This window comes from Coregonus lavaretus (assembly GCF_964263955.1).
Source record: "Coregonus lavaretus genome assembly, chromosome: 5".
In the NCBI taxonomy this organism is placed as follows: Eukaryota; Metazoa; Chordata; class Actinopteri; order Salmoniformes; family Salmonidae; genus Coregonus; species Coregonus lavaretus.
In genome coordinates, this window is record NC_139992.1 from 17,957,447 (window position 1) to 17,971,033 (window position 13,587).

Sequence of the window (13,587 nt, forward strand, 5' to 3'; positions counted from 1 at the left end):
GCGCTCAGTCTTTCACATGCCTTTGCAAACTACAGGCGTGCTGTCATGGGCCTTTTTCTCAGGAGTGGCATCCGTCTGGCCACTCTCCCATTAAGCCCTGTTTGGGGAAGTGCTGTAGAGACTGTTGTCCTTCTGGCAGGTTCTCCCATCTCAGCCAAGGAACTCTGCAGTTCTGTCAGAGTGGTCATTGGGTTATTTGTCACCTCCCTGACCGTCCTTCTTGCCCGGTTGCTCAGTTTGGTCGGACCGCCAGCTCTAGGCAGAGTCTGGGTAGTTCCATTTTTTTTCCATTTCCCAATGATGGAGACCACTGTGGTCTTGGAAACTTTCAACACTCTAGAAATTGTTTTATACCCTTCCCCAGATATACAGTCCCAGTCAAAAGTTTGGACACAACTACTCATTCAAGGGCTTTCTTTATTTTTTACTATTTTCTACATTGTAGAATAATAGGGAAGACATCAAAACTACAAAATAACACATATGGAGTCATGTAGTAACCAAAAAAGTGTTCAACAAATCAAAATATATTTTATATTTGAGATTCTTCAAATAGCCACCCCTTTCCTTTATGACAGCTTTGCACACGCTTGGCACTCTCAACCAGCTTCACCTGGAATGCTTTTCCAACAGTCTTGAAGGAGTTCCCACATATGCTGAGCACTTGGTGGCTGCTTTCCCTTCACTCTGCGGTACGACTCATCCCAAACCATCACAATTGGGTTGAGGTCGGGGGATTGTGGAGGCCAGGTCATCTGATGCAGCACTCCATAGCTCTCCTTCTTGGTAAAATAGCCCTTACACAGCCTAGAGGTGTGTTGGTCATTGTCCTGTAGAAAAACAAATGATAGTCCCACTAAGCCCAAACCAGATGGGATGGAGTACCGCTGCAGAATGCTGTGGTAGCCATGCTGGTTAAGTGTCACCAGCAAAGCACCCCCACACCATAACACCTCCATGCTTTCCAGTCGGAACTACACATGCGGAGATCCTCCGTTCACCCACACCGTGTCTCACAAAGACACCGCAGTTGGAACCAAAAATCTCCAATTTGGACTCCAGACCAAAGGACACATTTCCACCGGTCGAATGTCCATTGCTCGTGTTTCTTGGCCCAAGCAGGTCTCTTCTCATTGGTGTCCTTTAGTACTGGTTTCTTTGCAGCAATTCAACCATGAAGGCCTGATTCATAGAGTCCCCTCTGAACAGTTGATGTTGAGATGTGTCTGTGTCTTGAACTCTGTGACGCATTTATCTGGGCTGTAATTTCTGAGGCTTGTAACGCTAATTAACTTATCCTCTGCAGCAGAGGTAACTCTGGGTCTTCCATTCCTGTGGCAGTCTTCATGAGAGCCAGTTTCATCATAGCACTTGAGGGTTTTTGCGACTACACTTGAAGAAACTTTAAAAGTTATTGAAATGTTCCGTATTGACTGACCTTTATGTCTTAAAGTAATGACAGACTCTAGTTTCTCTTTGCTTATTTGAGATGTTCTTGCCATAAAACGGACTTGGTCTTTTACCAAATAGGGCTATCTACTGTATACCCCCCCTACCTTGTCACAACACAACTGATTGGCTCAAACGCATTAAGGAGAAAATAAATTCCCTAGATTAACTTTTAAGAAGGCACACCTGTTAATTGAAATGCATTCCAAATCAAATGTTCTTTGTCACATACATGTGTTTAGCAGATGTTATTGCGGGTGTAGCGAAATGCTTGTGCTTCTAGCTCCGACAGTGCAGTAATATCTAACAAGTAATATCTAACAATTGCACAACATATACCCAATTCACACAAATCTAAGTAAGGAACGGAATTAAGAATATATACATATATGGACGAGCAATGACAGAGCGGCACGGACTAAAATACAGTAGAATATTATAGAATACAGCATATACAGTTGAAGTCGGAAGTTTACATACACCTTAGCGAAATACATTTAAACTCAGTTTTTTCACAATTCCTGTAGCTCAGTTGGTAGAGCATGGCGCTTGCAACGCCAGGGTTGTGGGTTCGCTTCCCACGGGGGGCCAGTATGAAAAATGTATGCACTCACTAACTGTAAGTCGCTCTGGATAAGAGCGTCTGCTAAATGACTAAAATGTAAAAAATGTAATCCTAGTAAAATTCCCTGTCTTAGGTCAGTTAGGACCACCACTTTATTTTAAGAATGTGAAATGTCAGAATAATAGTAGAGAGAATGATTTATTTCAGCTTTTATTTATTTCATCACATTTCTAGTGGGTCAGAAGTTTACATACACTCAATTAGTATTTGGTAGCATTGCCGTTAAATTGTTTAACTTGGGTCAAACGTTTTGGGTAGCCTTCCACAAGCTTCCCACAATAAGTTGGGTGAATTTTGGCCCATTCCTCCTGACAGAGCTGGTGTAACTGAGTCAGGTTTGTAGGCCTTCTTGCTCACACACGCTTTTTCAGTTCTGCCCACAAATGTTCTATAGGATTGAGGTCAGGGCCTTGTGATGGCCACTCCAATACCTTGACTTTGTTGTCCTTAAGCCATTTTGCCACAACTTTGGAAGTATGCTTAGGGTCATTGTCCATTTGGAAGACCCATTTGCGACCAAGCTTTAACTTCCTGACTGATGTCTTGAGATGTTGCTTCAATATATCCACATAATTTTCCTTCCTCATGATGCCATCTATTTTGTGATGTGCACCAGTCCATCCTGCAGAAAAGCACCCCCACAGCATGATGCTGCCACCCCCGTGCTTCACGGTTGGGATGGTGTTCTTCGGCTTGCAAGCATCTCCCTTTTTCCTCCAAACATAACAATGGTCATTATGGCCAAACAGTTTTATTTTTGTTTCATCAGACCAGAGGACTTTTCTCCAAAAAGTATGATATTTTTCCACATGTGCAGTTGCAAACCGTAGTCTGGCTTTTTTATGGCGGTTTTGGAGCAGTGGCTTCTTCCTTGCTGAGCGGCCTTTCAGGTTATGTCGATATAGGACTTGTTTTACTGTGGATATAGATACTTTTGTACTCCAGCAACTTCACAAGGTCCTTTGCTGTTGTTCTGGGATTGATTAGCACTTTTCGCACCAAAGTACATTCATCTCTAGGAGACAGAATGCGTCTCCTTCCTGAGCATTATGAGGGCTGCGTGGACCCATGGTGTTCAAACTTGCGTACTATTGTTTGTTTGTACAGATGAACGTGGCACCTTTAGGCGTTTGGAAATTGCTCCCAAGGATGAACCAGACTTGTGGAAGTCTACAATTTTTTTTCTGAGGTCTTGGCTGATTTCTTTTCATTTTCCCATGATGTCAAGCAAAGAGGCACTGAGTTTGAAGGTAGGCCTTGAAATACATCCACAGGTACACCTCCAATTGACTCAAATGATGTCAATTAGCAATCAGAAGCTTCTAAAGCCATGACATCATTTTCTGAAATTTTCCAAGCTGTTTAAAGGCACAGTCAACTTGGTGTATGTAAACTTCTGACCCACTGGAATTGTGATAAAGTGAATTATAAGTGAAATAATCAGTCTGTAAACAATTAGATGTCCTAACCGACTTGCCAAAACTATAGATTGTTAACAAGACATTTGTGGAGTGGTTGAAAAACAAGTTTTAATCAAATCAAATCAAATGACTCCAACCTAAGTGTACGTAAACTTCCGACTTCAACTGTACATATGAGATGAGTAATGCAAGATATATAAGGCAAAGGGTGGCTATTTGAAGAATCTCAAATATATTTTGACTTATTTAACACTTTTTGGGTTACTACATGATTCCATATGTGTTATTTCATAGTTTTGAGGTCTTCACTATTATTCTACAATGTAAAAAATTGTATAAACTAAGAAAAACCCTTGAATGAGTAGGTGTGTCCAAACTTTTGACTAGTAGTGTATGCCTCATCACAATTCTATTTCTGAGATAAACGGACAGTTCCTCATGGTATATTTATTCTCTGACATGCAGTCAACTGTGGGACCTTACAGAGCCTTGCAAAATAATTCATCCCCCTTGGCGGTTTTCCTATTTTGTTGCATTACAACCTGTTTAAATTCATTTTTATTTGGATTTCATGTGATGTACAAACACAAAATAGTCCAAAATGGTGAAGTGAAATGAAAAGAATAACTTTTCAAAAAATGCAAAAATATTAATAACGGAGAAGTGGTGCATGCATATACACTGCTCAAAAAAATAAAGGGAACATTTAAACAACACAATGTAACTCCAAGTCAATCACACTTCTGTGAAATCAAACTGTCCACTTAGGAAGCAACACTGATTGACAATAAATTTCACATGCTGTTGTGCAAATGGAATAGACAACAGGTGGAAATTATAGGCAATTAGCAAGACACCCCCAATAAAGGACTGGTTTTGCAGGTGGTGACCACAGACCACTTCTCAGTTCCTATGCTTCCAGGCCGATGTTTTGGTCACTTTTGAATGCTGGCGGTGCTTTCACTCTAGTGGTAGCATGAGACGGAGTCTACAACCCACACAAGTGGCTCAGGTAGTGCAGCTCATCCAGGATGGCACATCAATGCGAGCTGTGGCAAGGTTTGCTGTGTCTGTCAGTGTAGTGTCCAGAACATGGAGGCGCTACCAGGAGACAGGCCAGTACATCAGGAGACATGGAGGAGGCCGTAGGAGGGCAACAACCCAGCAGCAGGACTGCTACCTCCGCCTTTGTGCAAGGAGGAGCAGGAGGAGCACTGCCAGAGCCCTGCAAAATTACCTTCAGCAGGCCACAAATGTGCATGTGTCTGCTCAAACGGTCAGAAACAGACTCCATGAGGGTGGTATGAGGGCCCGACGTCCACAGGTGGGGGTTGTGCTTACAGCCCAACACCGTGCAGGACGTTTGGCATTTTCCAGAGAACACCAAGATTGGCAAATTCGCCACTGGCGCCCTGTGCTCTTCACAGATGAAAGCAGGTTCACACTGAGCACATGTGACAGACGTGACAGAGTCTGGAGACGCCGTGGAGAACGTTCTGCTGCCTGGAAAATCCTCCAGCATGACCGGTTTGGCGGTGGGTCAGTCATGGTGTGGGGTGGAATTTCTATGGGGGGCCGCACAGCCCTCCATGTGCTCGCCAGAGGTAGCCCGACTGCCATTAGGTACCGAGATGAGATCCTCAGACCCCTTGTGAGACCATATGCTGGTGCGGTTGGCCCTGTATTCCTCCTAATGCAAGACAATGTTAGACCTCATGTGGCTGGATTGTGTCAGCAGTTCCTGCAAGAGGAAGGCATTGATGCTATGGACTGGCCCGCCCCTTCCCCAGACCTGAATCCAATTGAGCACATCTGGGACATCATGTCTCGCTCCATCCACCAACGCCACGTTGCACCACAGACTGTCCAGGAGTTGGCGGATGCTTTAGTCCAGGTCTGGGAGGAGATCCCTCAGGAGACCATCCACCACCTCATCAGGAGCATGCCCAGGCGTTGTAGGGAGGTCATACAGGCACGTGGAGGCCACACACACTACTGAGCCTCATTTTGACTTGTTTAAGGACATTACATCAAAGTTGGATCAGCCTGTAGTGTAGTTTTCCACTTTAATTTTGAGGGTGACTCCAAATCCAGACACTCCATTGGTTGATAAATTTAATTTCCATTGATAATTTTTGTGTGATTTTGTTGTCAGCACATTCAACTATGTAAAGAAAAAATTATTTAATAAGATTATTTCATTCATTCAGATCTAGGATGTGTTATTTTAGTGTTCCCTTAATTTTTTTGAGCAGTGTATATTCACCCCTTTTTCTATGATGCCCCTAAAAATCTGGTGCAACCAATTACCTTCAGAAGTCACATAATTAGTTAAATAAAGTCCACTTGTGTGCAATCTAAGTTTTACATGATCTGTCACATGATCTCAGTATATATACACTTGTTCTGAAAGGCCCCAGAGTCTGCAACACCACTAAGCAAGGGGGCACCACCAAGCAAGCGGCACCATGAAGACCAAGGAGTTCTCCAAACAGGTCAGGGACAAAGTTGTGGAGAAGTACAGATCAGGGTTGGGTTATAAACAAATATCCGAAACTTTGAACATCCCACAGAGCACCATTAAATCCATTATTCAAAAATTGAAAGAATATGGCACCACAACAAACCTGCCAAGAGAGTGCCGCCCACCAAAACTCACGGACCAGGCAAGGAGGGCATTAAATCAGAGAGGCAACAAAGACACCAAAGATAGAGCTGCAAAGCTCCACAGCGGAGATTGGAGTATCTGTCCATAGTACCACTTTAAGCCGTACACTCCACAGAGCTGGGCTTTACAGAAGAGTGACCAGAAAAAAGCCATTGCTTAAAGAAAAAAATAAGCAAACACATTTGGTGTTTGCCAAAAGGCATGTGGGAGACTCCCCAAACATATGGGAGAAGGTACTCTGGTCAGATGAGACTAAAATTGAGCTTTTTGGCCATCAAGGAAAACACTATGTCTGGCACAAACCCAACACCTCTCATCACCCCGAGAACACCATCCCCACAGTAAAGTGCGGTGGTGGCAGCATCATGCTGTGGGGATGTTTTTCATCGGCAGGGACTGGGAAACTGGTCAGAATTGAAGGAATGATGGATTGCGTTAAATACAGGGAAAATCTTGAGGGGAAACCTGTTTCAGTCATCCAGAGATTTGAGACTTGGACGGAGATTCACCTTCCAGCAGGACAATGACCCTAAGCATACTGCTAAAGCAACACTCAAGTGGTTTAAGGGGAAATATTTCAATGTCTTGGAATGGCCTAGTCAAAGCCCAGACCTCAATCCAATTGAGAATCTGTGGTATGACTTAAAGATTGCTGTACACCAGCGGAACCCATCCAACTTGAAGGAGCTGGAGCAGTTTTGCCTTGAATGGGCAAAAATCCCAGTGGCTAGATGTGCCAAGTTTATAGAGACATACCCCAAGAGACTTGCAGCTGTAATTGCTGCAAAAGGTGGCTCTACGAAGTATTGACTTTGGGGGGGTGAATAGTTGTCTGTTTTCTTGTCTTATTATTTGTTTGTTTCACAATAAAACATTTTTTGCATCTTCAAAGTGGTAGGCATGTAGTGTAAATCAAATTATACAAACCCCCCAAAAAATCAATTTTAATTCCAGGTTGTAAGGCAACAAAATAGGAAAAATGACAAAGGTGTAAATACTTTCGCAAGCCACTGTATATCGACAGGTGTGTTTCTTTCTAAATCATGGCCAAACAATTGAATTGGCCACAGGTGTACTTCAATCAAGTTGTAGTGACATCTCAAGGATTACCAAAGGAAATAGGATGCACCTGAGCTCAATTTGGAGTGTCATAGCAAAGGGGTGTGAATACTTATGGCAATTTGATATTCATGCTTCCATTCACTTATTCCACATTTTGTTGTGTCACAGCCTGAATTCAAAATTGATTAAATATATTTTTTTCTCACCCATCTACAAACAATACCTCATAATGACAAAGTGAGTACATGTTTTTAGAAATGTTAGCAAATTTGCAAATTTGGAATGTGGAATAAGTCAAGGGGTATTAATACTTTCTGAAGGCACTGTAAATCATAGGCAGTGAAAAATCTCAACACCAGTTTTGTTACATAAAACGTGTAGGTGCATTAACAAGGTGAACTCAGAAGATATGCTTCCAAACATAAAACATGTAGGTGCATTAACAGTGTGTAGGATGTCTATAAACCTCCTCTGCCTACTACTGAATTTCTACTGAAAATATTTAGATGACGCTCAGGGTTTAGATAAAAGGCTCTGGAAGCTCTTTAGATTTGATAGCCATGACAGGGCAGGCTGGCAGCTAGGGAAAAGTACACTGGTGGAAGGGTACTGGGAGAAGAAGTATTGTAATCTACCGTTTGGCTGTCAGGAAAGTCCATCTTGATCAACTTGTGGGCACACTCCTCAAAATCCAAACTGTTGAAAAAAGAGAAACATTTATTCATTATTCATCATCACTTTATAGGACAATAATAATGATCTATAAGTGCATAAGTTTGCATGATCAACTTTCAAACAGCTTTATCAAGTCATATGGACTAGGACATAGTGTCTGGGCACTAGGCAAGGTAACAACTTGCTGTTATGAAATGATCCAAAATTATCACACAGAAAAGTCTCTGTCCTCATGTATATTTTAGAAGTACATTCAGTACACATTTAGTGGAGTTTATATATCCATAAACAAACATGGGGCAGATTACTTATTTTTGAGTGTGATCCCTTTTGAAAATTCCATCCAACAGAACTCCATTTAGGAAGCAGGCAGGACTGCATCCTGCAGACATGGTGTAAAACTATGGTGAACACCATGGACTTCTCATTTTATTCAGACATTTCTCTTCTCTTACCACTGAAACTGCTGACAGACAAACTGCTGAGTCAACGGTGTAGATCCACAACGTCTGGACCAAAATTCACACTACACTAAAAACTGTCCTGACCGTGTGGCTCAGTTGGTAGAGCATGGCACTTGCAACGCCAGGGTTGTGGGTTCGATTCCAACGGGGGACCAGTACGAATGAAAATGTACAGTGAGGGAAAAAAGTATTTGATCCCATGCTGATTTTGAACGTTTGCCCACTGACAAAGAAATGATCAGTCTATAATTTTAATGGTACGTTTATTTGAACAGTGAGAGACTGAAATCCAGAATAACGCATGTCAAAAATGTTATAAATTGATTTGCATTTTAATGAGGGAAATAAGTATTTGACCCCCTCTCAATAAGAAAGATTTCTGGCTCCCAGGTGTATTTTATACAGGTAACGAGCTGAGATTAGGAGCACACTCTTAAAGGGAGTGCTCCTAATCTCAGTTTGTTACCTGTATAAAAGACACCTGTCCACAGAAGCAATCAATCAATCAGATTCCAAACTCTCCACCATGGCCAAGACCAAAGAGCTCTCCAAGGATGTCAGGGACAAGATTGTAGACCTACACAAGGCTGGAATGGGCTACAAGACCATCACCAAGCAGCTTGGTGAGAAGGTGACAACAGTTGGTGCGATTATTTGCAAATGGAAGAAACACAAAAGAACTGTCAATCTCCATCGGCCTGGGGCTCCATGCAAGATCTCACCTCGTGGAGTTGCAATGATTATGAGAACGGTGAGGAATCAGCCCAGAACTACACGGGAGGATCTTGTCAATGATCTCAAGGCAGCTGGGACCATAGTCACCAAGAAAACAATTGGTAACACACTATGCCGTGAAGGACTGAAATCCTGCAGCGCCCGCAATGTCCCTCTGCTCAAAAAAGCACATATACATGCCCATCTGAAGTTTGCCAATGAACATCTGAATGATTCAGAGGAGAACTGGGTGAAAGTGTTGTGGTCAGATCAGACCAAAATTGAGCTCTTTGGCATCAACTCAACTCGCCGTGTTTGGAGGAGGAGGAATGCTGCCTATGACCCCAAGAACACCATCCCCACATATGCATCAGACAACCTCTGTGCATATGTAGTCGGTTTTATTCAAACACATTTATTTTTATCAGGATAATTTCTACCTGCAAGCGGCAGTGTTTTTATTTGTTGGCTTTGTGTAGGCTATTATTACATAGTTACTTTTAGATTTGTATAATTTTCATTTAGATTTAGATAGAATGTAGATTAACCACAGACATCTTGATCTCTGGCTCCCTCTTGAGTAATTTGTGTGTCTTAATTATTTAATCAAACAGCGTGCTTAAAGCATCAGACAAGCTCAGTACATGTAGTTCATTTTATTAAAACACATAGGGTGTGTCTATGCAGTGCCTTGCAAAAGTATTCATCCCCCTTGGCGTTTTTCCTTTTTTGTTGCATTACAACCTGTAATTTAAAAGGATTTTTATTTGGATTTCATGGAATGGACATACACAAAATAGTCCAAATTGTTTCAAAAAATTCGAAATAATCAATAACTGAAAAGTTGTGCGTGCATATGTTTTCACCCCCTTTGCTATGAAGCTCCTAAATAAAATCTGGTGCAACCAATTACCTTCAGAAGTCACATAATTACTTAAATAAAGTCCACCTGTGTGCAATCTAAGTGTCACATGATCTCAGTATATATACACCTGTTCTGAAAGGCCCCAGAGTCTGCAACACCACTAAGCAAGGGGCACCACCAAGCAAGCGGCACCATGAAGACCAAGGAGCTCTCCAAACAGGTCAGGGACAAAGTTGTGGAGAAGTGCAGATCAGGGTTTGGTTATAAACAAATATCAGAAACTTTGAACATCCCCCGGAGCACCATTAAATCCATTATTAAAAAATGGAAAGAATATGGCACAACAACAAACCTGCCAAGAGAGGGCCGCCCACCAAAACTCACGGACCAGGCAAAGAGGGCATTAATCAGAGAGGCAACAAAGAGATCAAAGATAACCCTGAAGAAGCTGCAAAGCTCCACAGCGTAGATTGGAGTATCTGTCCATAGGACCACTTTAAGCTGTACACTCCACAGAGCTGGGCTTTACGGAAGAGTGGCCAGAAAAAAGCCATTGCTTAAATTAAAAATAAGCAAACATGTTTGGTGTTCGCCAAAAGGCATGTGGGAGACTCCCCACACATATGGAAGAAGGTACTCTGGACAGATGAGACTAAAATTGAGCTTTTTGGCCATCAAGGAGAATGCTATGTCTGGCGCAAACCCAACACCTCTCATTCATCACCCTGAGAACACCATCCCCTGAGAACACCACAGTGAAGCATGCATTGGCAGGGACTGGGAAACTGGTCAGAATTGAAGGAATGATGGATTGCGCTTAATACAGGGAAATTCTTGAGGGAAACCTCTTTCAGTCTTCCAGAGATTTGAGGGTGGGGTGGGGGGGTGAATAGTTATGCACACTCAAGTTTTCTGTTTTTTTGTCTTATTTCTTGTTTGTTTCACCCCAAAAAAAATTAAGCACACTGTTTGATTAAAAAAAAGGGATGTCGATTTGCATGGGGCTAGTATTATCAGAGGACCTTGGAGTTCGCCAAAAAACAGTAGGTTATTCTGGCTGGAATTGATACTCTCCTGCCATGTACAAATTACTGACATGGCAGATTTGGACAGGACTAAAATGAAAGATGTGCTGTTTTGTGCTTGTGCACATAATTACATTACCAAACCACCCCCAGTAAAACTAATCCCGTCCGAATAGGGTTTAAGGCAAGGCCTGTCAACATTCACAAGGCCGCAGGGCCAGACGGATTACCAGGACGTGTACTCCGAGCATGTGCTGACCAACTGGCAAGTGTCTTCACTGACATTTTCAACATGTCCCTGACTGAGTCTGTAACATCAACATGTTTCAAGCAGACCACCATAGTCCCTGTTCCCAAGGACTCTAAGATAACCTGCCTAAATGACTACCCACCCGTAGCACTGACGTCTGTAGCCATGAAGTGCTTTGAAAGGCTGGTCATGGCTCACATCAACACCATTATCCCAGAAACCCTAGATCCACTCCAATTTGCATACCGCCCCAACAGATCCACAGATGATGCAATCTCTATTGCACTCCACACTGCCCTTTCCCACCTGGACAAGAGGAACACCTACGTGAGAATGCTATTCATTGACTACAGCTCAGCATTCAACACCATAGTGCCCTCAAAGCTCATCACTAAGCTAAGGATCCTGGGACTAAACACCTCCCTCTGCAACTGGATCCTGGACTTCCTGACGGGCCGCCCCCAGGTGGTAAGGGTAGGTAACAACACATCTGCCACACTGATCCTCAACACGGGGGCCCCTCAGGGGTGTGTGCTCAGTCCCCTCCTGTACTCCCTGTTCACCCATGACTGCATGGCCAGACACGACTCCAACACCATCATTAAGTTTGCCGACGACACAACAGTGGTAGGCCTGAACACCGACAACGATGAGACAGCCTATAGGGAGGAGGTCAGAGACCTGGCCGTGTGGTGCCAGGATAACAACCTCTCCCTCAACGTGACCAAGACAAAGGAGATGATTGTGGACTACAGGAAAAAAAGAGGACTGAGCACGCCCCCATTCTCATCGACGGGGCTGTAGTGGAACAGGTTGAGAGCTTCAAGTTCCTTGGTGTCCACATCACCAACGAACTATCATGGTCCAAACACACCAAGACAGTCGTGAAGAGGGCACGACAAAGCCTATTCCCCCTCAGGAGACTGAAATGATTTGGCATGGGTCCTCAGATCCTCAAAAAATTCTACAGCTGCACCATCGAGAGCATCCTGACTGGTTGCATCACCGCCTGGTATGGCAACTGCTTGGCCTCCGTCCGCAAGGCACTACAGAGGGTAGTGCGTACGGCCCAGTACATCACTGGGGCCAAGCTTCCTGCCATCCAGGACCTCTATACCAGGCGGTGTCAGAGGAAGGCCCTCAAAATTGTCAAAGACTCCAGCCACCCTAGTCATAGACTGTTCTCTCTGCTACCGCACGGCAAGCAGTACCGGAGTGCCAAGTCTAGGTCCAAAAGACTTCTCAACAGCTTCTACCCCCAAGCCATAAGACTCCTGAACAGCTAATCATGGCTACCCGGACTATTTGCACTGCCCCCCCACCCCATCTTTTTACGCTGCTGCTACTCTGTTAATTATTTATGCATAGTCACTTTAACTCTACCCACATGTACATATTACTTCAACTACCTCAACTAGCCGGTGCCCCCGCACATTGACTCTGCACCGGTACCCCCCTGTATATATAGCCTCCCTACTGTTATTTTATTTTACTTCTGCTCTTTTTTTCTCAACACTTTTTTGTTGTTTAATTCTACTTTTTTATAAAAAATAAATGCACTGTTGGTTAAGGGCTGTAAGTAAGCATTTCACTGTAATGTCTGCACCTGTTGTATTCGGCGCATGTGGCCAATAAAATTTGATTTGATTTGATTTATTTCCTCATCTCTGCTGCTGCTGCCTCCCCAGCATTGTTCTTAATTTTGCTATTATGCACATAGCAACAGGTGCCAATTCTACGGCGCACTGAAGATTGTTTCAGAACCGCGGACAGCGACCATATCCAACGCGGGAGACAGCGCAATTGTTATAAAATCTTAGATTTAGTGTTGCACCATTATTTTCACATAATATAACCATATACAATTTCAGTATCACATCTTAGAGTGATGGACTGTGCCATCCCTGTGGCCTCCGCAATGGATTAGTCCACTGAGATAGGCGCGAATCAGACCGGTGTTTTGTGCACCATGAAAATAAATTATAATAATTGAGACTGCTCGACTAAAGAAATCCTGGTGACCAACAGCCTACCGACCAAACACTCGACCAGTCGACCAAATGGGCTCAGCCCTAAAACAAAGTGTCAACTCCGACAATGAGAATGGTAAACTGTAATGATAATAATATATTGAATGCATTAACAGAAATTACCATAACCAAACATTGTAGATTAGAAATTACAGGAATTAATTATAAATGTAGGCTACTACTGGTGATATAAGTAAATGGGGAATTGATAGACTAACAATCAAAGGGTAAACAATTTACACAATGAAGTTATGTAACAATGAATGCGCACGGAATGGCAGGAAAGCGCATTCTGGAGACGTGCCTTGTGCATTTTAGCCACAATCCCAATATTCTAGG

At 43.1% G+C, this 13,587-nt stretch overlaps 1 protein-coding gene across 1 annotated transcript in view; it reads right to left on the reverse strand.

Annotated features, from left to right (window-relative positions):
- LOC311130079 (pre-mRNA-splicing factor CWC22 homolog) overlaps positions 1 to 13,587 on the reverse strand; it is a 50,369-nt gene that overhangs the window by 15,772 nt on the left and 21,010 nt on the right. Inside the window, exon 15 of the mRNA XM_084162733.1 lies at positions 7,861 to 7,921. Coding sequence (XP_084018859.1) covers positions 7,861 to 7,921 — 61 coding nt within the window. The remainder of the gene's footprint in view (positions 1 to 7,860; positions 7,922 to 13,587) is intronic.